Below are 27,420 nucleotides of genomic sequence, written 5' to 3' on the forward strand. Positions count from 1 at the left end.
TGCAGAAAGAAAACTGTAGCTACATGGGGGGGGGGGAGTGGTTTCTCCCTTCACTCCTCTGCATATGAGTTTGGGAGTTGACTTCCTGAACCACGGAGGAGTCCCAGAATAGGATCCTGAAGTTACAGATATGGAGGCCCTTCTCAAATAGACATACATGCCTTAGCAATCAGTGCAGATGATGATGATGAGCTGAGGTGCTTGCCTCCAGGCCTCTCTCAGGTCTCATGCGTTCCTACTGACTCCACACCTTCCCATCGCCTTCTTCATTGCCCCTGTTACTTCCTTGTTCCTGAGGCTGTAGATGACAGGGTTAAGCATGGGTGTGAGAACTGTGTAAAAGACGGATACTACATCATCTTGGCCCGGGGAGTGATAGGAAGCAGGTAGCATGTAGGTATAGACAAGGGGCCCATAGAAGAGATTGACGACTGTCAGGTGGGAAGAGCATGTGGCGAGGGCCTTCTGACGCCCCTCCACAGAACGCATCCGGAGCACAGCAGCCAGGATGAGGGCATAGGAGGTGGTGATGAAGGTAATGGGTACCAGGAGGACCACCACGCCTGTCACGAAGAGTACCTGTTCATAGGCTTCTGTGTCTGCACAGGCTAGCATCAGCAGCGAGGGCACCTCACAGAAGAAGTGGGAGATCTTCCGAGAGCCACAGTAGGGGAACTGAAGGGTCAGAGAGGTCTGAATGGAGGCGTTGAGGGATCCTCCCAGCCAGGAGGCCACAACCATGAGCAGGCACACCCGGCGGCTCATGAGCACCGGGTAACGCAAAGGGTTACAGATGGCCACATAGCGGTCATAAGCCATGAGGGCCAGCAGGAGGCACTCTGCAGCCCCCAGAAACATAAAGAAAAACATCTGTGCCCCACAGCCCCCAAAGGAGATGCTCGTCCAACCAAAGAGAAAGCCCACTATCATCTTGGGGACAGTGACTGACGTAAAGAAGACGTCCAGAAAAGACAGCTGACTGAGGAGGAAGTACATGGGTGTGTGGAGTCGGGGATCCATCCAAATCAGAAGCACCATGGCCGTGTTGCCAGCCATGGCAAGGATGTAGACCAACACCACCATGCTGAACAGAAACAGGTGTAGCTGGCTGTTGTTAAAAAGGCTCGTGAGGACAAAGCCAGTGGTGGAGTAATTCCAGTGCTTGCTGCCCATCTCCTGCTGAGCTGCCCTGTGGGGAGAGAGAACCAGTTCTTCACCAGAGAGAGGGAGAAGGGTTGAGGTGAGAAGAGAACAGCCAGAGAGCCCAAGGGACCACCCAGGGAGCCGGAGGGGCGACAGACATACTTTGTCATTAATGTTCTTGCCGGTATTTGTAGGGTCATTATTTCAAAGGGAACCCGTTATTGAAAGCATGGCCTGGAGTGAAAACAGTGTTCAGAGGGAAACACACTACTCCAAATGTGTGCTATGAAAGAAGAAAGACTACAGACTATCAGTTTAACTTTCCATCCCACAGAAAAAACAGGGATGCTTAGAAAAAAGACCAGCACATCACAATATGCCCCCCTCCATTCATGAGATACGAATAATTATTGATATTTTCAGTTCTAAGCAAACATGCACACAGGAAACTATTTTACAGACTTACAGCTGACCCGAGGGCTAGGTCCACACATGTGAATCATATGGTTCGACACTCTTGTTGATATGAGGGTTTGTGTGACTCATTTTTCTTACAAGCAAGAGCTGTGGGCATTGCTGAAAAGGGGCATTTTGTCATCTGCCAAAACTGCCCAGCCCCACACTTCCCTTGTGGTCCTGGCCACCAGGAAACTCACATTTGGGTTTTTGTGCTCTGATGCAGTGATTGCTTTCTATGGGTTCTGATACTATGTGGTCATCTTCATACTGTTGTCTTCTGATCTTCAACAGTTTCATAAATGAGTCTTGTCTCAGTACTCAGAGCCCCTGCAACATTCTGATGCCCACTGGGCTCCGTAAATATAAACACATGGGCTCCCTTGCAAGGAACAGGGAAAGCAGCTGTAGTAAGGTCTCTGGGGAGCACCAGAGACACCGGGTCCTCCGCCCTCAGACTGCATTCATTCAGGTGAGCTCCAGTCTCAAGGAACAGCTCAGGGAAGCTATGATGGGAAACAAGTCACCCAAAAGCAGTTTGTGGGGGCCAGAGAAGGGATACGATCAGGTTAATTTCTGATGCTAGAATGAGGTTATAGGCCCGTTCCCCTTCAGGCAAATTCCTCTGTTGACCATGGCAGGCTGGAACACTGTTCCCAGCATCCTGTATCCCAGGGAATGCCTTGACTAGCTGCCGGGGTCTGGCAGCAAATGACTTGAGTGGGATGACTGACGGAAAATAAAGAACCACCCAGAGTCCCCTGAAGGAGCTGTGGGTGCAGGAGACCACTGCTGTTGGCGGGTGGGTCTCTGGGACATGGCAGAGCCTAAGTTCAACACTCCTGTGAGAATCACTACCAGGGCTGAGCAAGCTGAGTGACTGTATCTCATCCCTGAATCTAGTCTCCAAGACTGACGGCTTGCTGGTTTAATTAATTAATTAATTAATCAATCGTTTCGAGACAAGCTGTCATGCAACCAGACTGGCCTCAAACTCACTATATAGCCAGGGATGACTTTGAACCTTGCTGATTCTCCTGTCTTCACATCCCGGGTGAAATTCTAGGCATGTACCCTGATGTTTGCTTTCATGAGATGCAAGGGATGGAACCCAGGCTTCTTGCATACTAAGCAAGTACTCTACCCACTGAGATATAGCACCATCCTGGTCACAGACTGCTGTGATGGGTGATCTGGGTTGAGAGCCACTAACTAGACCCCAGCCCGATTGTACTACTGATGGTGAAGCCAGGACTGTCCCACAGTAAGACAGCCAGGAGCAGGAGCAGGAAGCAGGAAGCAGGAAGCAGCTCTCCATGGTGCTTTTCTTGGCTCTTAGAGCTCTGCAAAGGAGCCCTGTTTACAGCTTCAGCTGCACCGTTCTTAGGCTAGCCCTGCTAGACACAAAGATCTCGGATCTGATTCCAACAAGTTCTGAGCTCGACTACCCCAGGATCCCCGCGGCTGCTCTAAAGGCTGTCTCAGGAGTAGAGCACAGAAGAGCACTGTTAGAACCAACCATTGCAGACAGCACTAAGTCAAAATGAATGATGCCTCTCAGGGCCAATTCCTAACAATATGCCTGCCAGCATGCCTTTTATATGCAAACCTTCCATTCTAGAGTCTACAGCCCATAGTTTTCTAGTATCAGGGGTCACAGACTGGGACACCTATCATCTTATCTTAGATGATCCCTGGACAAGATACTGGGCAATTAGAAATGACGCCTATAACTAGAGCCAGCCCAAATCATTTGAACCATGCCTATACCACTGCTTACCTACCTTGCTCATTCATTTTCAGAGAAAACAAACCAACAACAATCAGACAAAACTGAGGGAGAGTCAACGGGGCTGTAGTGCAGTTGGTAGAGTGCTTGCCTAGCACACACAAGTCCTGGGTTTGATCTTCAGCACTACACAAACCAGACACAGTGGCACATACCTGTAATACCAGCAGTGGGGGTGGGGTGGGTAGAGACAGGGGCAATCAAAAGTTCAAGGTCATCTTTGTCTACACAGTGAATTTGAGGCCAGCCTGGGATACACAAGAATTTTCCTCAAACCAAAAATAACAACAAACCAGGAAGAGTTTGTCTATACTTTCTGTTCTATCCCTCTGACTCCTGATCAACCATATAGTGCTTTCCGGTGTGGCCTTGTGTGGCAAAACACATTCCCTCCTCTTGGGAACTGTATCAAACTGTCTTGTCAATGGTCCCCTGATCCACTGACCTGGTACTAAAATAAAAATGAAGTTTCAGGTGCATTTAAGACTTTCCCCTAAAGGGATCGAGAAGTTTTACGATTTTTGTAAGCACAACTTGCTTTATGCCTCAAACATCTCAGCTTTTATATCTGCAAGGAACCTGGTCTACTATCTTCATCTTATTGGTGAGCAATATGAAACATGGCCCACAAACTTGACCTTTCAGCTACAGCTGGAATCTTCACAGCTGTTCTGCAGCAGGCTTTCTCAGCCCCATGGGCATTCACGGCTGGGTAATCCTTTGCAGTCAGTGATGCCCTGTGTATTGTAGAACACTTAGCGCCATAGCTTACTGTACCCTCTAGATGCCAGTGGCAATCCTGCTACATCATGACCACCAAAGACTCTCAAGACAGCACGGAATGCCTCCTGCAGCTGTAATCACCCCCGGGGAATCTCTGCAGGAAATCTTTTCCCTCCCCTCCTCTCCACTGAGGCAAATTAGCAAGCCTAGGAGCTCACACACTGTAATATTTTTATTCTGATCTAGCTGAATGTCCTTTTCAGGTTTTATCCAATTTAAAGCTTGTGGTTAAGATGTTAGCAAGTTGCTTGGGCTCCTGACCAAGGTCCACTGATTCTCAGCTATGTGACTTGGGCAGGTTACTCAGTCCCAGGTTCCTGTCTCAAAGAATGAGAGCATTAAGTGGTGAACACCTGGGAATGTCTGCAGGAGGACCGATCCCCCTGAGCACTGGCTGCTGCTGGCATCCATGTTGTCGCCACTGTGTAGCTTACACATACTTCTTCGTAACATGGGGTCCTAGCACTCACTTCCCAGGGTTATTGTGAGTGTAGAATAGGGATATGAGGATGGATGCCTTTTCCAGAGCAGATACAATGTGGACTCCTTTCACACAAGCAACTTCATTTTCGTCCTAACTACATACTTCTCTGCAAAGTGCTTGTAGTCCCTCCCATGTGTAGGTTCCCTGTCTCCATGTTTTGACTCTTGAAACAGGGTGTAGTATGATGGGGATAGCCCCACACAGACTTCAGGCTATCTGAGATGAAGGACTATGCATTTCTTTCTCTTATATTATTCCATAGAATTTGGACTGTGCTGTTTCAAGGTCAGTGCTGGAGGTGCATGGAAGATGTGTGGAGTAGATTGGAAGCACGTTTGCTCACAGAGGCTCCACCACCTCTATTTCACTCCATGCCATGATCATGTGAAGTCAACATCCCCTTTGGGAGCCGGGCACTCCCGCCTGACTCAGCAATGCTTCCTTCTTTGTTCCAACATGGGTTTTCTTCCTTCAGTGGGTTCTTATAGTCGATGTACACATGTGCCCTTCAATGTATGTGATAGGTGCCTGCCTGTGTGTACATGCTTATCTGTAAGAGTGTGTGTGTGTGTGTGTGTGTGTGTGTGTGTGTGTGTGTGTCTCAGAACAATTACTCAAAGAAATTCTTTTTCCTTCACACTGTTCCAGAAGAGATGAGGCTTTCTGTTCTTATCTCTTCTAGCATGTGGAGATCAGAATTAGCAGACAACAGGCACTGAAGAGTGACTAGAAAGAATAAAGGGATTTATAGGTGTGACCCATATGTTTACTATTATAGGCTATATTAGCCCAAGGTTGGTTTGACTCCTATTTTTTTTTCTGGGGCTGATTTTATATCTTTACGTCTTATTTCATCTCATGGTTGGATTGACATTCACCCCCCATACTCATAAGGTATAGCCCTAACTTTTATAATGTCAGGTATTTGATGTTCAAAATCCCTGCTGACTATCAGAGATACTGATGCTGAGACCTCGAGAGAGAAGAGAATTGTCTTCCCCTCCCCAACTCACCTCACACTGTCCCAGTCTGCACTGTCCATCAGGAGCCTTCCTCTCTCATCAACTTCTCCTCTTCTTCCATGTTCTCTCAGAGCTGCAGGCTGAGGTTCAGAGACCAAAGCAGCTCCCTTGGGAAGTCTGCTGGGGGAGCCATGAAAGCTGAGTGTGAAGTTTGTCCTCTTCACACAGGGTACTCATTAAGAGTTCCCATATCCCTCAGATCCCCTTCTCTGCACAGTATATTCTACCGACCTTTAATGCAAGGACAGTAAGCTGGTGGCAGTTGCCAGCACACCCGCACACTCAAGAATGCCACCACTGAGAAGCTGTCCTGATTTCCCACTCTCAGGACGTCAATTATGCAGTCCTGAACAGGGCTTGTCATTTTCCTGTGCAAGCTGGACTTACATGACAAGCGTACTGAGGTGCTGTCAACTGCCTCGTCCCAAGTCTGTAAGTCAGAGATGAAGTGGGACTTCGCATAGAAGTCTGTCAGTCTTCATGTTGAAAAGATCTCCACAGCTCCACAAGTCCTGAGGCCTGTGCTTCATTCTAAAACCAGCCGTTTAACTGGTCTGGGGCATAGCTTGGTCTTTGGAAGGTTTAAAAAAATTCTGAGCACAAACAAATCTACTGAGTCAGGGATTCCCTGGACAGGAGTGATGGGTTCACCCACTGCCAGCAGCCACAGGGGTAGACCAGGGCACAGAATCCAGATAAGCACCTTTCATCATGTGTTTACTGTAAAAATCCTTAGCCTCCAACAGGAATCGACAAGTAAGAAACTGGGTGGATCTCAGAAGTCTATGTCAACATCCTTCCAAATAAGCACTGTTCAGAGGCTTGTAAGAACCATGGCTCTAGCCAGATGTTCACAACCAGGGCTGGATTGCCCCTCGGGGGGCCCTAGCCCATGTCTGAAGACCTGTTTGATGGTCATGATGAAGAGGTGAGGTACTGCTGATAAGTGGGGAGAAGCCAGGTATGATGTCCAACCGTCTCCATGCACAGAACGGGGTCTTAGCACAAACAATTATAGCACAGATAGTTAGCCAGCCCCACACACCCACAGCTCTGAGGCTGAGAAAGTCCACTCCTGCTCTGCCCTTGTCTGTGGGGAGCTTGAACTGTCCTAAACTTATGTGAGGGTGTTTCTATCCCCTTTCCTGGGTGGGAGCTGAATTAGCGTGTTGAGGGGTAGTGTGGATGGGTGTGATCACTACAAATTATCAGAGGAGGAAAGATGAAGAATGAGCTGGGAGAGCTGTGTGTGCATGTTTGTGTGAGCACATGTGCATGTGTGTGGTCAGGAGTGTGGAGGTCAGAGGACGACCTTGGGTGTTGCTCCTCAGACACCATCTAACTTTTGTTTTTGTTTTTGTTTTTGATTTTTTTTTTGAGGCAGGGTCTCTCACTGCCCTGGAGCTCATTGAGTAGGCTGGGCTGGCTACTATCAGGGGCCCTATCTCTTCTTCCCCAGTATTGGGATAAAAGCACATTGCCACACCCCACTTTTTATGTGGGTTCTGGGGATCAAACTTAGGGTCTCAACCTTGCGAGACAAACATTTTACTGACTGAGCTATCTCTGGAGCCCAGGAAAAACTCTCTTAGTGATGTCAATTCCCGCCATCATAGCATCCAAACAGCCTCAGCCCAGGCTCCTGGGGATACAATCATGGTCAGTAAGTGAAGAGCTTGGCACAAACAGCCAACTGGGCAGATGAGTAAACAGGCAGAGTGTGTCTCCCTGCAGAGCACAGGGGTTTGCCAGGCTCGTCTGAGTACATGGTCAGCCTGTACCTAAAGCAATAGTAGCTATGGGGTCCCCGATGCTCCAGGGCCCGGCCTACAGACAGAATGTCCTCAGTTCATTCTGGCTTCACTGTTCTGCAGACTGTCAAGGCCACGGTGGGAGTCATTAATTTCTGAGTCATTTTGTCACTGGCTGGAGCAGTTCTCTAGGAGGAGAGGTGGCTTCCTCTGTGCTCCACAGTTTTCACTGTGACACTGGGATTTCTCAGGTCCATGCTCTCTGGATGCAGATGATTGTACTATCTTTCCTTTCTGCCTCTGTGAAAGATGCAGTCTTCCACAGCTATAGAAAGCTGGGACTCTGAGATGGCAGAGTGGTGGATTCTAGTGCATTCTGACCAAAAGCCAGGTCTTGTTCTGACATTTGCTCTCCAAAACCTCACTTCTCCAAATATCAGTGAATGATAGTCTATCTGAGAATTATTTAAGAAACACCAATTAAAGACTTAGCTTAATCCCATGACATATAATTTATAGGCACTGATCGAGCTAAACCTAAGTGGAAATTTCTAAAGAAATGTAACATATGCGAGGAGATACATACAGGATGATGAGCCCAGGGTCATAGTTCTCAGCTTGTGTGTGCCCCGCTCAGTACCGGAACAGAGAGCAGCTCAGGGCTAACGAATGGAGACAGTTGGGCTTCCCGGACACGGGACACTCCAGCAGAGAGGGATGTTTGTCTTTAAGTAGCAGATGATGGAAGAGCTGGGCTCTTTATCTCCCCCCCCCCCAGTCAGTGATGAAGGTGAGGCGTTTCTCACCTGTGCACAGATCCGAGGTCTGTCGTCGGGCTGGAGGAGTTCACCGAATCTGAAATGCCAGAGATCGTCTCCCTATTGGATCCCAAGTGTTCCTTGGTGTTTTCTGAGCAGGAAACCGGGTGGTTCTCCAAGGGAAACACAAGCTAGATCTTGAAGAGTTGGAAATAAGAGCTCATGTCAAACTCTGCCAAAAGCTCTTTGTTTCTAGAGAAGTGCAACACACACACACACACACACACACACACACACACACACACACACACACACACACGCTCAGCTCTAGTGAAGGACCTTCAGGGGCACCAGGGCCCTCAGGCTATTGTTCTAAATCACATATATATTCATAAAGTGCTTGGGCAATCCTGGGTGCATGTGAACAGATCAACAGAGCATCTCCTTGGTGTCTGGGGGAAACTGCTCACCAGTGAGCAATTAGAGACATACAAGTCCCCCCTTGTCCCTCCCCCTCCCTCCCCCTCCTTCCCCCTTCCTCCCTCTCTCATCCTTTTCTTGTATCAACTAAAGTTGGTTTCAGTTATAATATATATGCATGTATTTTATTTTTTTGAGACAGGGTTTCTTTGTGTAACCCTGGATACCCTGGAACTTGCTTTGCAGACCAGGCTGGCCTTGAACTCACAGAGTCCACCTGCTTCTGCCTCTGAGTGCTGGGATTAAAGGCATGTGACACCATGCCCAGCTTCAGTTATAATTTTTTTTAAAGTCTTACTGTTAAAAATGTGTTTTTATTTCTTAACTTGAAGGAAATTAGAATGGAGTAATTTTTTTTACCTCCTATTTTGTGTTAGACATGTACTGCCTTATCTCACTTTTACAATAACATGACAGAGGGGGAGATAAATCATTGTTTTTAAACATGAAAACAGACAGTTAACTAGTTCAGCGCCCCGGTCAACCAACAGCAGATCTGGGATGTGGTCGCAGGTCACCACAGACCCTTCCTGGTCTTCCACATGGCCAGTGTGTACCACACTAGCCCCATGTTTATCCCTGGGGTTTAGGTCATCACAAGTGCATGGATGCCCACAGTGTGATTGAAGTTGTTCTTTCTCGCTATCTCTCCTCCCATCTCTGAACCTCATATAGTCCGGGCTGGTCTTGAAAATTTTTATATTGCCAAAGATGACCTTAGAATCCAGGTCTTCCTGCCTCTACCTTCCAAGTACTAGGATTACAGGCATTCACACTAATGCCAATTTTATGTGGTGTTCAGAGTTGAAACCAGGGCCTCGTGCATTCTAGACAAGGACTCTACCAATGTGATCTCACACTTTGTTTGCTCAGTAATACCTAAGAAGTGCTTGCAAGGTTGGGCTGTGGTAGGGAAGCATGATTACCCTAAAGCAGTGGTTCCTAACCTTCCTAATGCTGCGACTGTCCAACAGTTTCTCATGTGGTGGTGACCACCAACCGTAAAATTATTTCATTGCTGCTTCATAACTGTAATTTTGCCACAGTTAGGAATCATAATGTAAATATTTGTGCTTTCCAATAGTCTTAGGAACCACTGTGAAAGGGTCATTTGATCTCCCAAAGTTGAGAATCAATGCCCTAAAGCTATTCTAGTCTATACACATCAGATGGAGTTTGCCATAAGGTCCTGTGACCCAGTTCTCTGTACATGCAGAGTCAAAGCTACCATGGCAGAGTGCTCTGCGACACTCTCCAGGTTCACTGAGGTGGTAGGAACAATGGCTGGGAGCCCTACTTGGCTTGCTTTTACCTACTGTGTGTCCTCGGCTGGGTCCTTCATAGAACAGGGCAGGAGCAGTCAACTCCTGTCTCCTGTCATTGACACTCACACATTTTAAATGTTGTCTTTGCAAGTCTGTCTTCTACCGCCTTTGACCAGCTCCCCTCCTCATTACACTTTAACTTCTTTGTGTTTTATGCATGTGTGGTCCTCTGGGTTCAAACACTTTTCTGATTGATAGAGACGGGATCACTTCTAGCCTCTTATTAAGTTCCTATTGTCTTTCTTTTCAATCATTGCATAATGTGGCTGTGTAGATGAGGAGAGCTGGAGGGCCCTAGTTATTTGTACCACTGCTTAAAACTGGACCCATCCCACTTTGGTATCACCTGGTCTCTAGACCTGTGTCTACTATCCTTCACTAACCTCACTGCAATGGTTTTCCACAGGTAAGCAACTATTGTTACAGGAAATGTCATCATTGTGACATTTTCCCTACATATTGAAATATTTTTGTCAATATAATATTTTAGAGCTGGGGAGGTGTTTCCCCTGGTAAAATGCTTATCTTGTAAGCATGAGAACTGAGCTTGGTCCCTGGAACTCACATTAAAAAGCTGAGCTTGTTGATATGTGCTTAATCCTTGTATTGGAGTGGTGGGGACAGGGATCTCCCTGGGGCTCCCTGACTAGCCACCCTAGTGTGGGTTTTAGACCAATGAGAGACTGTCTCAAAAAACAAGGTGGACAGAATATGATGGATGATATCTGAAGATGATTTTTAGCCTTCACAGGCATATGCAAACATGTGCATGCAAGCATACATAAGGACACACACACACACACACACACACACACACACACACACATATATATATACATGCATGCATATACATGTTTACATACTCACACAAAATTAGTGTTTAAACCTCTAGACGTATCGACTATTATCATTAAGCATAACAACGTAAGTAGCTGCCACTCATCATACACTTGTCATGTTAGTCGTGGCTTTTCATCCTCATGTCAGTACCATGAAATATGTGTACCATCACATCTGTGGGCTTCAAGGCGGCAGGGACAATCCCATGACTTTCTCGGGGACAAGGGGCTGAGCCAGGTTTTAAACCAAGGACCATCATGCTCCATAGCTTGCTTTAGGAATTGGCTTTAAAACGTCAAATTCTAGGGCTTTGTGAATGCATTATCCCATCAGTGAGCATATTTATTTATTTATTCATTTTAATATTGGGTGGCGCACATTTTTAATTCCAGCACTCAGGAGGCAGAGGCGGACAGATCTCTGAGTTTAAGTCCAGCCTCTTCTATGTAGAGAGTTCCAGGACAGCCAGGGCTTCACAGAGAAACCATATCTTGAAGAGAGAGAGAGAGAGAGAGAGAGAGAGAGAGAGAGAGAGAGAGAGAGAGAGAGAGAGAGAGGGAGGGATGAAGGAAGAAAAGTCCTTTTCCTGGTATCTGCGATAGGCAAAGGTGTTTTTAAAAAACAGTATCGTGTGCACTCATTGTACACAGTACTGTGTTGTGTAAGAACACTTTCACACAACACACATTGTACATCTAATGCATTCCTTCTCTTCCCCTCCCTTTCCCTTCCCAGTACACTACTCCCCTAGACAGTTTCATTTCTTCCTTTGCGTCATATATATGTACATGATTGTATATATCTGTACGAAATCTAGGAACCACACATGACAGAAAACATATGATGTTTATCTTTCATCCATGAAAGTATTTTACTCTCATCACTGAGGGGGTTTGGAGTTCCCCTGAGCAGCTGCTGTGCCCCTGACTTTAGCTACCTAGTTTAGTGCTGCTCTGGACAGATCCATCAGACCCCATCAAACCCACCCCTTTAGTAGATTATAGAGAGCTGACTGTGCCGAGTCCCGATCATTCAAATATGTTTACAGAAGAGTTACCTCAAGTGTTTGGTTTTCACGGAATCTGAAATCCCAAATTCTACATACTCAAGTTTTATGTGCACATTCAAATTTTGTAGCAATAAAGATTAGCGAAACATTTAGAAAACACGTTGAGCCTATAGCTTCATTTCTGTGAACTTATGCTGAAACCGTTATGAATGAGGGGAACCAAGTCACATGCTCACAGCTTCTATGTAGCTTGGACTATAGTACGAGAGTGAAAAAGCCCCCACTGCCAAGCTATAGAGAAGTAGGTGTGTGCATGTTCTCGGTTTACCCCAGGGAGTGCTACTAACCTTTAAAAATGACCAGTTTAAAATGTGTAGTGAAATGGAAGGATCACGAAAATGATAAAAGTGTAATGTATAATGTTAAAACCTCACTATAGTTACAGTGGTGGAAACTGTGTTTTCTACATATGGAAAATGGGGAAAATTTGAACTCTGAGATGGTCAACGATTAGTATTTTTACTGTTCCCCTCAATGTAATTACCATAATATATGTATAATAATACACGGAGTAATATTAAACTGACTGTTTTCACTCAGTCAGTTGTTAGTGGATTCAGAGTGTCAGGGTGCTTAGTCAGACTTAACTATGGCTGTAATTTGCCAGCAAGTGTGTTTGCTTTGTGGTATCCCTAAGGGACTGAGAAATTGTAGCTAGCTTGGGCACTCCCTTGTGTTGACTGGCAACACTGGAGATAATTATTTTTGTTTATTGGCATGAAGTCATTCTCTAGATTTGAATTAAGGTGTGTGTGTGTGGGGGGTGCAAATCCCAGCAGGGTGAAGAGCCACCATGGTAGTTCAGGAGGCTCCTCCAGAGGACCTCATCACTCTCCTGACACCTCCTGATTGTGATGCAGAGTGGTGCTTGGTGAGCAGCTCTGACAAGCAGTGGCACATTCTAGATCACCAGAATTGGTTCCTAAACACTCTGTTGAGGAGCTCTTAGGGACCCACAACCATCCGGAGCCTGGGGGACACCCAGGTAAAATTCCCAGGCCTCCTGAGGACTTTTCACAATCAGACAACTTCCAATGTGTTGTTGACTCTTCCATGTGGATAGATAATCAAGTGATCTTTCACAAACAGCAAGCCTTCCCACCTCAGCCTCACATCTCAGCCTCACATCTCAGGCCTCCCATTTCAGCCTTCCTACCCTGGACCTCACATCTCAGATTTCCCACCACAGCCTCCCACCTCAGCCTCATACCTCACACCTCAGCTTTTCTACCTCCACCCTCACACCTCAGTCTTCCTACCTCAGCATTCCATTCTGCCTTGCTACCTCAGCCTCACACCTTAGCACTCACACCTCAGCCTTCCCACCCCAGCTTCACACCTCAGCACTCACATCCCAGCCTTCCCACCTCATCTTCCCACCTCAGCACTCACACCCCAGCCTTCCCACCTCATCTTCCCACCTCAACACTCACACCCCAGCCTTCCCACCTCAGCCTTCCCACCTCAGCACTCACACCCCAGCCTTCCCACCTCATCTTCTCACCTCAGCACTCACACCTCAGCCTTCCCACCTCAGCACTCACACCTCAGCCTTCCCACCTCAGCACTCACACCTCAGCCTTCCCACCCCAGCTTCTCACCTTAGCCTCCCCACCTCAGCCTTCACCCCTCACCCCTCATCCAGCCTCATCTGTAGCTTGGGATGGTTTCATTTCTGGCCATCACCTCCTCAGTGACACTCATATCTCTTTTCTTTCTATTGGTACTCCTTGACAACTTAAAAGAACTAATGCATTTGGCATGTATAAAATCTTTTATTTAAAAATCTTAGTTAAAAAAATTGATAAAATACAGTTTCTCTGTGTATGTGGTTAAAAATTATGCCATCATTTTGGAACGTAACAATATAGAATGATTTAATCAAGATAATTAGCATATTTGTCAATCCAAATACCACATTCAGTGATGAGAATATTTAAAATTTACTCTTAGTGAACAGCAAATCTGTAATAACCATTTGCTGAATTCACTAGATTGTGTTATAATACATCCTAAGAGAAAAAAAACCCATTTATTTCTCTTTAACTGTTGTGCTCTTCAATGGGTCTTTAAAACATTTATTATTTATTTATTTATTTATTTATTTATTTATTTATTTAGTGTGTGTGTGTGTGTGTGTGTGTGTGTGTATGTGTGTGTGTGTGTGTCATATATGGAGGTCAGGGAACACTTCGTGGGAGTCAGTTCTCTCCTTCTACCATGTGGGTCCCGGGATCAAACTCAGATGGTTAACCCTGGCAGCCAGTCCCCTCCCCCACTGGCCGGCAATTTTTCAAATATGGGGTCTATGATGGTTAACCTTCATCATCAGCTTGATTGGGTTAAGAATTGTAAGGGACATTATTGATGGACACCTTTGTGTGTCTGGGAATTTTCAGAGAGGATTAGAAGAGGACCTCCCACATTGGGCATCATCCCATGGACTGAGCAACAACAACAACAAAAAAAAAAAATGAAAAGAGAGAAAGCTGTGTAAGCACTGAATTCTCCTTTCTCTCTTTCCCACCAACCCAGATGTGAGCAAGCAGCCTCCCTCGGCACCATACTTCCCCAACCATAATAGACCGCGCCCTTAGACTGTAAGCAAACCCTTTTTAAGTTGTGTCTTGTCAGGTACTTGGTCACAGCGAGAGAAAAGTCACTAACACAGCATCTAGTGCTCGGGATGTCTCAGGTCCTGGTCCCAAACAGGGTGCCTTGCAGACTTTCTGAGGTCCTTGACCATTGGCTTTGGTTGTTCAGCCCTGGACTTGGTGTGGTCTTCAAGACTTTAGCCTTCTGTACATGTCAAGGTGCCCTGTGAATCAGTCCACTGGGGAAGTCTAACGCCTCTTGTCTCTTCCTCCTCTTTGAGAGACCTTGTTCAGGGTTTCAGCAGGGGCAGTTCCTGACCTGGAAGGGTAGCAAATGGTTCCTTTACTTGGTTCTCCTGCTGTGGTGAGTGAGGCTCTACTCACAAGTGAGATGTGATCTCAGCAGGTCAGTGGCTTCGGGCTTGTGCACCTCCGTCTTGTGGCCCTGCAGTGTCTCAATAGGTTTGGGTGGAATCTGTGCCTCTGTGGTTGTGGCCATCTGAGCAATGTGGTTGTTCCTCACTGGTAGTGCATATTTATTAAATTCAGAGTGGCTGCCGCTTCTCCTGAGTTCTTCTTCTCCTTGGCCTCTTCAGGATATTGTCAGTGCCACTGGTGTATGGTCGAAACTGGAAAGATATTGCTATTGCAAAGGAGAACATGTCTCTCCTTCATTAGAGTAACATCTCACACTTAGACATGAGGTTAGCCCAGAGCCAGGCTTCCACTTCAGCTTCCTTTGAGAAATGAGGCCATTTGTCACCTAATGTGTTCTTTCGTGGAGAACACTGGTGGGAGAGACAAACATGAGGAGGAAGATGAGGAATTTTCCTCATGGGGACCCTACAGTAATGGATCATAGTAGCCTTTGTTAAACTCTGAGGACCAGAGATTAATGTTGTAATGTCCAGGTCATCATATGAAAACAGAGCTGGTCCACTGAATGCTTCTTGTTTGGAGTTATATGGTATGGAGCTAGGAGCTCAACACTTTTGCACACTTATTTAAATCAATGAGCCTGACCAGCAGTAGTCAGTTTCTCTTACTTACCATCCACTCTAAGTGACCACTTCAGAAGGATCCAGTCCTCCTGGAGGAGCAACACAGTATTGCACCCAAATGCGGTCTGCTCCCAGCTTCCATCTGCATCACTCATCTCCCACAATGCACCATTCTTCGTCCCCAGAGGCATTCCCACATTACTTTTCTATTACATAAAAATAAGAAGTTGTTCCTATGATCTCCTTGAGAATGTGGCAACATCGGTTACAGAGCATATTCTCATTAAACATTTATTAATGAATTGACCATCGATAGTGTTTAGAGAATATGAATGAGGTGAGATCATTCTTAAAAACCCAGAGGTGTGGGACCTGTGTTGTAGATGATAGTGGGGCGAGGCACCCCACCACCGGTTGTTCTCTGCCTTTTGACCAGCTGTGGCTTTCTGTAATTGTCTCCATTTACCACAGAGAAGCTTCTTTGATGGGGGACGAGAGCTACACCTATCTGTGGGCATAAGGATAAGTATTTAGAACGCAGTTAGGAATTATATTATGTAGCCCTGGTTGGCTTGGGGCTCACTATATAGACCAGAGTGCCCTGGAACTTGCAGAGACCCACCTGCTTTTGCTCCAAAGTGCTGGGATTAATGGGTGCACCACCATCCCTGGCTTCTACTTTAAAATAAACCGCCGACTCACTACTTTTCTCAGAGCAGCAAGCACCTCCTTGTTCCTCAGGCTGTAGATGAGAGGGTTGAGCATGGGGGTGAAGATGGTATTAATCATGGAGAGTATTTCGTCTTGTTCCGAAGTGTGGAAAGAGTGGGGGGTCATGTAGATGATCATGGCTGGCCCGTAGTAGAGGCTCACTACCGCCAGGTGAGAGGAGCATGTGGCCAGTGCTTTCCTCCTGCCCTCTGGAGAATTCATTCGGAGAACAGTGAGGAAGATGAGCAGGTAGGAGGACATGATGAGTCCCAAGGGCAGAAGAACAAACACGATGCAGACGACCGACACCACTGTTTCGTACAAGGAAGTGTCCTCACAAGAGAGCTTCAGGACGGCAGGCATCTCACAGAAGAAGTGATGAATTTCCCTGGAGCCACAGAACGGAAAGTGCATGGTGTAGATGGTGTTGATGAGCGAATTCAGGGCGCCTCCACCCCAGGACACTAGGGCCATCCACAGACAGACTCTAGAGTTCATGATGATTGAATATCTCAAGGGATTACAGACAGCCACATAGCGGTCATAAGCCATGAGGGTCAAAAGGAGACACTCACTACCCCCAAGGGCAAAGAAAAAGAAAATCTGGGTCCCACAGGCAACTTTGGAGATGCTTTTCTTCCTGGAGAAAAAGTTGATGACCATCTTTGGGACAGTAGTGGAAATCAAGGCCAAGTCAATAAGAGAGAGGTGGCTGAGCAGTATGTACATTGGGGTGTGGAGACGGGAGTCTGCCCAGATCAAGAAGACCAGGACGGCATTCCCAGTGAATGCGATGAAATAGATCAGGAGGATGGAAGTGATGAGGATGCCCAGATAGCGCAGCTCTGGGAAAAGCCCCAGGAGAATGAAGTCTGCCGAGGTCCCATTCCCTCTGTTCATGTTCTGGACTCTCAACGCTGAGCTTGGCACTGCAGAGAAAACATTAGAAAGGATGTAATACCAGAATTGCATCCTTTGAATATCATTATCAAATAAAAAAAAACAAAGTTGACCAGACTTTTTATTAGAATAAAACTCACTCTTGTGAAAATATATTTGGGGATGAAAGGTGAGGTCTTAAGACTGAGGACAGGGCTACTTAAATATGTTGTATGTGACATTAATGCTGATGAGAGATGGTGCAAGCATGGGCAGACCAGAGAGGTGTCAAAAAGAACTGACTGCAGAGCAGAAGAGATGGCCCAGAGGTTAAGAGGGCTTGTTGCTCTTCCAGAGGACCTCAGTTCACCAACATCTATCTGCTAGCTCACAACTGCTTAGAACTCCAGATCCAGGGGATCTAATGTCCTCTCTGGCCTCTTGAGTCATCTGTAAGCGTGTACACATAGCCATAGGCACAACACACACACACACACACACACACACACACACACACACACACACACACACACACTCTTAAAAAAATAGTTGGATTCTTTGGCGAAAAATGCCTGTTGAGGAATTCTAATACATTTAAACCGAGAGGATGATTGTAATTTCTGGTCGTCTGCCTCGTGCATAGGAGAATGACATGTTGGGTCAATTAGAGAAGCAATGTGTGAATTTTTTTGTTCTGCAACAGCCTTTACATTTCAGAGATATTTTCTTTGTTTACTTCAATCACTAAGTAGTTCTTTCCCCACACTCACTTTGTCTGATATTCTTAGTCAAATGTAATCATAGAAAATGGAACAAATTTTCTAGTACCAGGTTCTGTTTGAATCTTGTGCTCTGGTAGCTCAATGATCCACTTACATACCAATACTTTGACATGCTGGTCTGACCAGCACATCAAAATGTAATTGGACTGTTTACCAAGATGTCTCAGGAGCTGGAGTGTATTAACAGCGCTTGCCTTGCATGTTGAAGGCCCTGGGTTCAATCTCCAGCATCACATACAGAAATCCTGAACTCACCATCTGCTTCAGCCTCTGCTAATAATCTTATTAATTTGTTTCTGACTGAATCACTTTCTTTTTTAGTTTCAATGTGATCAATGGAGGCATGTTTTAGAATATCCAGTTGGATACATAACACATGCGGCTGATGGCTCTGGGTAATGTCACCCACATGATTCAGGTACTCACCTACTCACCTGGATACAGCATGATCTGGCTGGATGTGAGCTTGTTCTCTACACCCTGAGTGTAACTATGGTGTGTCCTAGAACTAACCTGAAATGAAATTCAATGCTCAACTTTTGACTCCTGTCTAAAATTGGGGACAATGAGATGAGAGACTCAGGAGGCTAGGCTGGCCTTTGTCAGGCCATCTCCCTGACTGCATCAGCTGTAGTGTGCTCCCAGCCCCCTTGGTAACGCTTTCCCAGCAGACCCTTACTCTGGCTCTGCGGGGTGAGACAATCTTTTCTCTCCAGAGATCAGATGAGGCAATACTAGAGATCCCTTTTGTCTTCAAAGCATATTAGATGCGAATGGGGGAAGGGGATTTGGAAGGTTTGGAGATTTTCACATACCCTGAAGTGCTCTCTCACACACAGTCCCCTTCCTCCAACCAGAGAGAAGCATTTGTTACAACTGAACTACGTATCATTGTCCCCCTCAAAGACCAGAATTCACTCTACGTGGGATGTTTTTAAGGCCATGAAGAATTAGTTTTCATCTGAAAGAGGGACTTGCATGTGATGACGGGCTTTGAGGTGACAAGGCAACCTAGTGACTGAATGAGGCTTGGCCTCTTCATCAACAAGGCCTTTGTTTGGCATGCCCTACCCAGATGACAGGCATTTCTGGTCATTGATGTGTCTGCTTGGGAGAAGCCTGGCTTGATCGGTCTGGATCTCAGTGCTGTCACATAATGCCTGGTACGTAAAACCATCTAGTGCCAAGAAAGGAAAGGATAGGAGGAAGGAAGGTGTACAGGGGGAGGGGAATGAGCCTGTTGAGACCAGTCTGGGAGTCCCACAGATGTTATTTTAAGCATTTACCCAAGCAAACATCTATTGTGATACTACTGGTTGAAAGTGGCTGTCACCCATGGAAACATTATTCTACCTTTTCAGATCATTACCACTCGTGGTCTCAACACTGGGGTGATCAGGTCCTAAGTCAGTGCCAACACACAGTCAGGGTCTGCTGTCTTCTTCCTGATGGCTGGCTCAACACACTTGGATGCTGCAAGCTGAGTTCCGTCTAGCTTTGTTCTTTAGCCTGGTTAGACTTGAAGAGCAATTAGATAGAAGTTAAGGTTATAGGAAGATAATACAAATAATTATGAAATTCAAACACATTTCTGGAAGGAAAGAAAGGTCAACCTATAGAAAGACGATCATGGCTCGCCACGCTGAGCAAGAGGGAGTCCTGTGGTAATTACTTCACTGATCATTCTCACAGCATGCTGAGGTCGTTTGGTTGTAGCTCATAAACCTGAACCATCATGCTTGTCCAAGACCAGTACAAGTACAGTCCCTGGATTTGATCCAGGCAGCCTGGCCACACTCTCAGCCCCCAGTACACTTAAGCTAGTCACCCTCATTAATTACAGGGCACAAATGACTACAGCTTGAGAGGGTGCTTATGTCTCCACTACATAAGCACTTCTGGGAGCCCACACCGCCTTTGTCCTCTGGGAACCTGTCTCCAGATATCAATTAGTTCTATTCTCTGACAGCTACCTGAGTTTCTTCAGGATTGCAGAATAACTGGTCTACTGGGAGGGACTTTAGAGAGTGATGCTTAGGTCTTAGTGGGGCATCTGAGGTAACAGAGGTCAGGAATGCACCCTGGAAGTGTCCACTGGAGGGATATTCTCCCAGTTAAACATAGGTACAATCAAATACCGAAGTCAACTAATGGTTACTTCTGAATTTCCCACATTTGAATTCTATGACTCTTTGAAATTGATTCTTTCACAGTCTCATATATTTTCTAAAATATGCTTTGATTATATTCTCCCCTACTATCCTCTCTTGCCATCTCTTGCTTCCACCAAACCCCTTCTTCTTCCCACAAGCCTCCCTGCTCCTTGCCAAGTCTGCCTCGGGCAAGAGCTAAGTTCCCTTCATCCTTTCACCAGGGCCTCTGAGAAAGCCTTGGATTGGCCTGGCTCTCAACATTTACCAAGGGCCTTCGAGTTCTGGGCTGGGGGACACTAGCTTCTACCACTCCTACATTCTATACCACAAGCCTGCCAATTGGCAGCCCAAAGAAACCTACCAGTTCTACTGTGATGTGCCAGGAATTGTGAAGATCTCTCACACAGACTCTCGCACCTGTGAGCTGATGGTCTCCGGGAAGGGCAGTTGCATTTATGATAACCACCGTGGTACTATCATGGTTTTTTATATTCTCATTTTCTTCAAAGAAGGGACACTGTCTTGGCTACCTATTCTTCCCATCTTTTGGTAAGTCCGCTTAAGACTGTGTATTTGTTTATACACAGCACTAGTTCTCCTCCTCTCCTGAGAGGGTGCAGTACAAAATCAATTTTGTAAGATCCTCACTCTGCTGGCCAAAGGGGTTGAACACTGATTTATATATGCATTGGCCATTTGTCCTTTCTCTCCTGAAAATGCCTACCACTGCGTTCATCTCTCTCTGCTTCCTGATTGTGGATGTGATACGACCCATTGCTCTAAATGCCTGCTGCCTTCACTGCTCTGCCACAATAGACTGGACCCTTGAACTGTGAGCTAAAATAAACCCCTGTTCACTTTAAAAAAGTATCTACTAAGCTTGTTTTTAGATTAGATCATTTGTTCTTTTATATTTCATTTTTGAGTTCTTTGTATATTCTGGTTATAAACTGCCCATCAGATGCATGCCTGGTGGATATTCCCCTCCATTTTGTAATCTGGGCTGTCTTTGTACTCCATTGTTTCTTTGTCCCTGCAGCAGCTTTTTATTTTGGTACAATCTCATCTGTCAACTGTAGCTATTGCTTTCTTGGCTATTGGAGGAGGTCATTGCCCATATCACATCTTGTGGTGTTTTCCCAGTTTTTCTATAGTATTTTAAGGGTTCCTGGTCTCATACTAAGGTCTTCTATACACTTAGAGCTGAGTTTTGTTCATGGTGAGAGATAGGAATCTAGTGTCATTCTTCCGGGTCTGAATATCCACTTTCCCCAAGAGCCTTTGTTGAGGTTGTCTTTGTGCCAGTATGTGTTTTTGGTACTTTTGTAAAGAACCAGATGGTTGTAGTTGGATGGGTTTATTTTATTTTAATTGGTCTAAGTGTCTGCATTTGTGTTACTGTCAAGCTGTTATTGTTACCATGGCTCTGTGATGATACAACCTTAAATAGACTATTGTAATGTTTCTAGCATTGCTCTTTCTGTTCAGTATTTCTTTGGCTATATGGGACCTTTTTTGTGTTTCCATATTCATTTTAGGATTTTTTTTCTGTGAATAGTGTCTTTGGATTTTGATTGGGATTGCATTGACCCTATGGGATGCTTTTTGAAAAAATGACCATTTTCACAATGTTAATCCTACCAATCCCACCAACGAGCACAGATGGTCTTTCCATCTTTTAACATTCTCTATGGTTTCTTTCTTCAGTGTTTTTTGGCTCCCTGTAGTGAGGTCCTTGACTTTGTTGGATGAGCTTATGACTCAGTAATGTTTTTGAGAATAGAATTGTTTTTCTCATCTCTTTCTCAAGTAATCCATGATGGTTTTATATTCTGCTTCTTTGATGATTTATATTTTTATTTCTAAGTGTTCTCTTATGGAGTATTTAGTGTCTTCTAGGTCTAGGATTTTAGCATTCTTTTGAATCCTTTGCTATTTCACCTACCTAAGCAATGCTGGAATCAGTTACTTTGGAATTATTAACTTTTGGAAGAAGCATAGGCAAAGTTTGCCCTTGATTCTATGTTGAGATTTGTGCCTGTGTTGGGAGAACAACACTTATGCTTTCGTGTGAGGACCATTTCAATGAACAATCTTCTCTTGAAAATGTGTCCTGGTGTGCCATCTGTGGTGAATCCAAGATTTATTTCACTGTATGTTCTCCCCATTGCATCTTTGGGTGTTGTCAGTGAGACACGGGACAACACTCACTGGTTCAAGGTCTGATTGGTGCATGGTCTCAGTAGATCTTGCCAATCAGGAAGAAATACATGCTAAGGTATAGAAATGTCTATGTAAGGCAGGAGACCTCTCAAGACACCAGGGCTTTGTTTGAACATCTTCTTTGCTGATGGAGTTCAAAGACTCAAGGGAATTTTGCACAGTATCTTTGCAGGAGGTCAAAGGTAAAGAGAGGACTGAACTAACTGGAGAGTTAAGCCAATGGATTTAACTATATAAGACTCATAGATAGCTGGCAGAAGTTGAAGGAGAATTTTTATGGTGGAAGCATGCCCAGCTTGTATCACAGATAGTACCAAATGAAGTGAGACCTCTGCAGAACAGCGCAAGTGGGCAAGAGACAGACCGAGGAGGTCACTTATATGTAAATGCAATGTTTGGGGAAGGGAGGAAGAGCCAGCATGTGTGACCCCCAGAGTTTAGCACACAGAGCATAGAGATACGGAGGATTATTTCCAGAGTGTCCCACACCTTACCAAACAATCTGGGGGAAATCTGCCCCTTAGACTGCAGTATTTTAGTACTCACAACTCATGACTGTCTTGTCTATATTCCTGTATGTTGGCATCTGCGCTCCGTTGACTCCTACCGTGAGGTAACAGGTGAAGGTTGGTAAACAGCTTCTCTGGTAAACTCATGTGTCGTTTGCAATCCACCTGTGCAGCAATCATCCTCCCACTCACCATCTTTACTGGGCTGTCTCGTGCAAGCGGCTGTCCAGCTGCCCTGCTCACCCTAGGCTCAGTTTGGCTGCCCTGCTTGTTCACACAGTGGAAATTAAAGGCAGCCACTGTATCCTTAAAGATGCTGGGATAATCCAGTCCTAAACACACCCCATCCTGCAGAAACCACGAATGTTTGCTGCTGGCATTCTCTGCCCACGGGTTCTATTTCTTGACAGTTCTTCCTCAGATGCCCTGACATGCTCCCTTCTCTTGCAGTATTTGAATATAATAAAGCATCCTTCCAAGGACAGTCTTCTAAATAAAACTTATTTTAAAATGCTATGGACAGTTTTACTACTGCTTAACGTGCCTGCGGTCTTATTATTTTTGGGTCTTATTATTTTTGAGACAGTGGCTCATGTAGCCCTGGGGGACTTTGAACTTGCTGTATAGAGAATGACCTGAGATTCCTGTTATTCCTGCCTCCACCTCCCAAGTTTTGGGATTACAGGTATGCGCCACCATGCCTGCGTCTCTTATTTTCACCCCTTTGAATAGTGGCATCTATTGTAATGAGCTGACCTCCAATTTCAGTATATGGGATGAATGTGTTTGTGTGCATGGGAGTGGCCATTTTTCTCTCATTCCACCCATTCTTTTTCCATTGTGGTTACTTTGGCCAATGGTTTATTGCCTGACTGACCTTGCAAAGCCTTGTTTTCCCTCCTTTGGCTTTCCAGATATTGCTTTCTTAGACAGAGCAGGTCTGCAAACTTTCTTTGTTGAGAAAGAAGACAAAATTGCTACAAAATGTTGAAACCATCCTAAGATGTGACTAACACTGAGGAGGTAAGTGGATACCTCCCACCTGAGACCAGAGTGTGTGAGAAATGTGTGCAAGTCAGCTGTTTATTTCTGTGGCTGGCGTGGAACTCTAAACAATCTCTGAACACCTGCACTGTTGTGGGAATTATTTGGGAAAGATTTGCAGACCTTCTAGAAAGTGGCTAACACAACACCTATGCTTATCATCATCAAGAGGCCCTTCAACCCCCTGTGTGGGCGAACACTCTCTTCTCCCACTACCCTCACAAGCTCTCGGAAATGACTGATCTTCTGTACCCAGAAGTTCTTTTCCTTAGAAGTCCTGTTCATGGGTCATACAACATGCAGCCTTTTGAGGCTTGATTCTTTTACTCAACAAAAGGCATTAAAGACTTTCTTGCTGCTAATTAATTTTCTTCCATTTATTTACCACAGATTAGTTTGTCTCAATGTACAATGGTTAAAAAGCATGTTTTTTTTTCTGTTTTTTAATGACTATAAATAAATTTACAATAATTACTTACACACTGGTTGGACAGCTTATACCAATGCCTGTAACAGCCGCTGGCTGGGTAGATTATCATCTGGACTTGTGTGATAGTTTGCCATTCGAAGGGTATATTCATTAAAGAGAGGGTGAATCTCTTTTGAAAGCAAATGAAGCCGTTTGGATGCACTATCAGTCTCTACGTGTAACACCCAGTATTCAGTAACAGATTACACGTGGACATCAGGTGGGATTAGGAGGAAAGGAAAAATAGATTGTGTAATGCTAGTAAGATAAACTAGACTAGGAGGCTAATAGTCACACACAAAACTTTTCTAGAGAGTATATTCTTAAGTATTTGAACCACCAAAGGCATTGGGGGAGGTGATGGCTGGCTGTTACTCACGTCGTTGTTGGAATCATCGCACAAAGCACATTTATCTCAACACTACATTTTACATGTTAAATACATGCAAATATTTTTTCCAGGAATACCCTGGTGGAGCTGGGAAAAATTCTGAGAAGAACTTAAAGGTATCAAGGATTAATTTATCTGAGGAAATGGAAAATATATAGAAAACAAAGAATTTTGTCAAAGTGTGGTTCTATGAAAGAAAATCATGTGTTTTCACAGAGCCTATAGTATCTGAAATGATGAGTTACTTAGCTGCTTTTAAAGTCCTTATAAATCCTACAATCAAGTGTGGAGATGAGAAGTCACTCTGATGTTTGGTAGACTTGGCTGTAAAACAGCGTGAGTACCTGGGCTTCTAAAGTGAAAATTTCCTAATTTGTAGCTTTAACTTCATAACTTTAAAGTCCTTTATCTCAAAAGCATTGAAATTAAAATCCCCACATGGTAAATTCCGTGTCATCACATGATCATTCTCCAGAAGGTGAAGGCTTGTCAACATATAATTTTGTGACAACCTCAACCACGACACACGTCCAGGAACAGTCTACGTGGAAAGGAAGAGTGAGGGGGTGCTTAAGGAGGGTCACTGATCACATTTGTTTTGCTATAATTTTTCAAGCCCAACAAGTTGTTACAATTTCCCAAATTTATTTTCTCTATTTTTGTATTTGTGGTTATATGTCATCTGCCTTTTATTTTACCACATTTATTTTTAAGAGTTTGTGATTATGCATTGACTGTAAGGAAGATGGAAGCCTGTAATGCTCAGCCTCTGTTCCATAATATGGGACTTTATTATTGCTTGTCTCACTTAAAGACAACATGATTGTATGAACAGTCCATCTACCTTCTTCAGAAAGCATGCTCAATATCATCAGTAATTGGAAATGAGCTCACTCATTTTATATATATATATATATATATATATATATATATATATATATATATATATATATATATATAAATAGAGCTATCCTAATAACTCATGAAAACGGTTAAAATGTAGGAAGAAAAGATGGCTCACACCTGTTCCTGCTAAATGTAATCAGTAATGCATTCAGTTAGAACAAAGAAGAATTTAATTGCACAAATCAATCATCTCAAGGGATTAAGTGAGAGTTAAAAAATGAAAAGGAAACATCAACAGGATGATATTTAAATTAGCAATGTCAATCAAAATGGGAATGCTAGAATAACAAATAGGTTCTTGACTTGTAACTCAACGAATTAAGAAACGCTTTATCATTGCACAGATGTTAGTGTCAAAAATAAGTAATACTTGTTAAGGTTTTACTCAACTGAAGTCACCACTATGGAACTAAGAAGAACAACATTCCAATAAATTCCAATTTCTATGAGTCTTATATGTTCCTTTTGCACAACGTTCTATTTCCAATTGAGATTTAAGTTGACTTAAATTTACTTTTAAGATGAAGGATAGGACATTTCACCAGAGGGACCTGGCATTGTCATGGTTACAGAATCTGCTGGTGCACTTCTGTAGGGCTCCTACCACTTCTTTGTTTCTCAGGCTGTAGATAAGAGGATTGAGCATGGGGGTCACTATGGTGCCCAGCACAGCTCCTACCTGGTCTTGGTCAGGTGTGTGGGAAGAAGTGGGCGTCATGTAGATGAAGATGGCCTGACCAAAATAGAGACTCACAACAGTCAGGTGGGAGGAGCAGGTGGCCAGGGCTTTATTCTTCCCCTTGGGAGAGTTCATCCTGAGGACAGTGAGGAATATGAGGGTATAGGAGGTCAGGATCAGAGTGAATGGGGCCAGGAGAAATATAATGGTTGACACAAACTTCACCATCTCGTAGACTGATGTGTCCACACAAGACATTCTCAGAATGGCAGGCATCTCACAGAAGTAATGATTGATCTTCCTGGAGCCGCAGATAGGAAAATTCATGGGGTAGATAGTATGAACAAGGGCTGCGGCAACTGCTCCGATCCAGGTGGAGGCGGCCATCTTCAGACAGACCTTGGGACTCATGAGAATGGTGTATCGCAGGGGGTTACAGACAGCCACATAGCGGTCATAGGCCATTAGTGTCAATAAGATGCACTCAGCAAGACCAAGGGTGAGGAAGGAAAACATCTGAGTGGCACAGGCAAAGAAGGAGATGTTTTGCCTCCTGGTGAAGTAGTTGGTAGCCGCCTTGGGCACTGTGCTAGAGATGTAAGCCAGATCAATGAGAGACAGCTGACTGAGCAAGAAGTACATGGGGGTGTGAAGGCGGGGGTCCAGCCAGATGAGGAATATCAGGATGGAATTCCCAGCAGAGGCCAGGATGTAGATGAAGAGGATGAGGAAGATGAGGAGGTTCGGGTACCTGCAGTTGGGGAAGAGCCCCAGCAGGATGAAATCAGCTGTAGTTTTATTCTTCGGGTCCATATTTTCATTTAGAATTTTCTTTTATCAACTGAAAATCTACAGTGGTAAAATAAAAAGTATCACAGAGAAAGCACTTGGCTGAAATAATTTTAGTCTCTTGGTCAATGCCTCAGCTCTACCACCTGGGGCTGGGACTCTGAAAGGGAGAGTTCCTCAGGAGAGGTGTTGGGGTGAGGCAGAGGAATAGGGAATAGGGAAGGAGATGGGCATCAGGAGCGATAATGGAAAATCCCAACTTTCAGGTCACTACGGCCAGTTAAAAATAAACCACTAACAGAACAGCCTGCAATTATCGGAGAGGTTCAAGATGTATTAACGGCAGGCAGCTGTTAGCTGACCCAAAGCTAAACGTCAGGCAATAGATTC

At 44.8% G+C, this 27,420-nt stretch overlaps 3 protein-coding genes across 3 annotated transcripts; all 3 read right to left on the reverse strand.

Moving 5' to 3' along the window:
- Nucleotides 1-225: 225 nt before the first annotated feature.
- Nucleotides 226-1,173, reverse strand: LOC131916047 (olfactory receptor 2T27-like). Its single transcript, XM_059269349.1, has one exon. The coding sequence runs from the start codon at nucleotides 1,171-1,173 to the stop codon at nucleotides 226-228; it is 948 nt and encodes a 315-aa protein (XP_059125332.1).
- Nucleotides 1,174-16,170: 14,997 nt separating this feature from the next.
- Nucleotides 16,171-17,109, reverse strand: LOC131916048 (olfactory receptor 2T11-like). Its single transcript, XM_059269350.1, has one exon. It carries the CDS (start codon nucleotides 17,104-17,106, stop codon nucleotides 16,171-16,173), a length of 936 nt encoding a protein of 311 aa, XP_059125333.1. The 5' UTR covers nucleotides 17,107-17,109.
- Nucleotides 17,110-26,100: 8,991 nt separating this feature from the next.
- Nucleotides 26,101-27,054, reverse strand: LOC131916334 (olfactory receptor 2T27-like). The gene has a single exon (XM_059269640.1). The coding sequence runs from the start codon at nucleotides 27,052-27,054 to the stop codon at nucleotides 26,101-26,103; it is 954 nt and encodes a 317-aa protein (XP_059125623.1).
- Nucleotides 27,055-27,420: the final 366 nt, after the last annotated feature.

Source organism: Peromyscus eremicus, chromosome 8a, assembly GCF_949786415.1.
Source record: "Peromyscus eremicus chromosome 8a, PerEre_H2_v1, whole genome shotgun sequence".
Classification (NCBI taxonomy): Eukaryota; Metazoa; Chordata; class Mammalia; order Rodentia; family Cricetidae; genus Peromyscus; species Peromyscus eremicus.

Excerpts from the sequence above, each read along its gene's own strand:
- LOC131916048 (XM_059269350.1), bottom strand. The coding sequence starts at position 17,106 with ATGAACAGAGGGAATGGGACCTCGGCAGACTTCATTCTCCTGGGGCTT.
- LOC131916047 (XM_059269349.1), bottom strand. The coding sequence starts at position 1,173 with ATGGGCAGCAAGCACTGGAATTACTCCACCACTGGCTTTGTCCTCACG.
- LOC131916334 (XM_059269640.1), bottom strand. The coding sequence starts at position 27,054 with ATGGACCCGAAGAATAAAACTACAGCTGATTTCATCCTGCTGGGGCTC.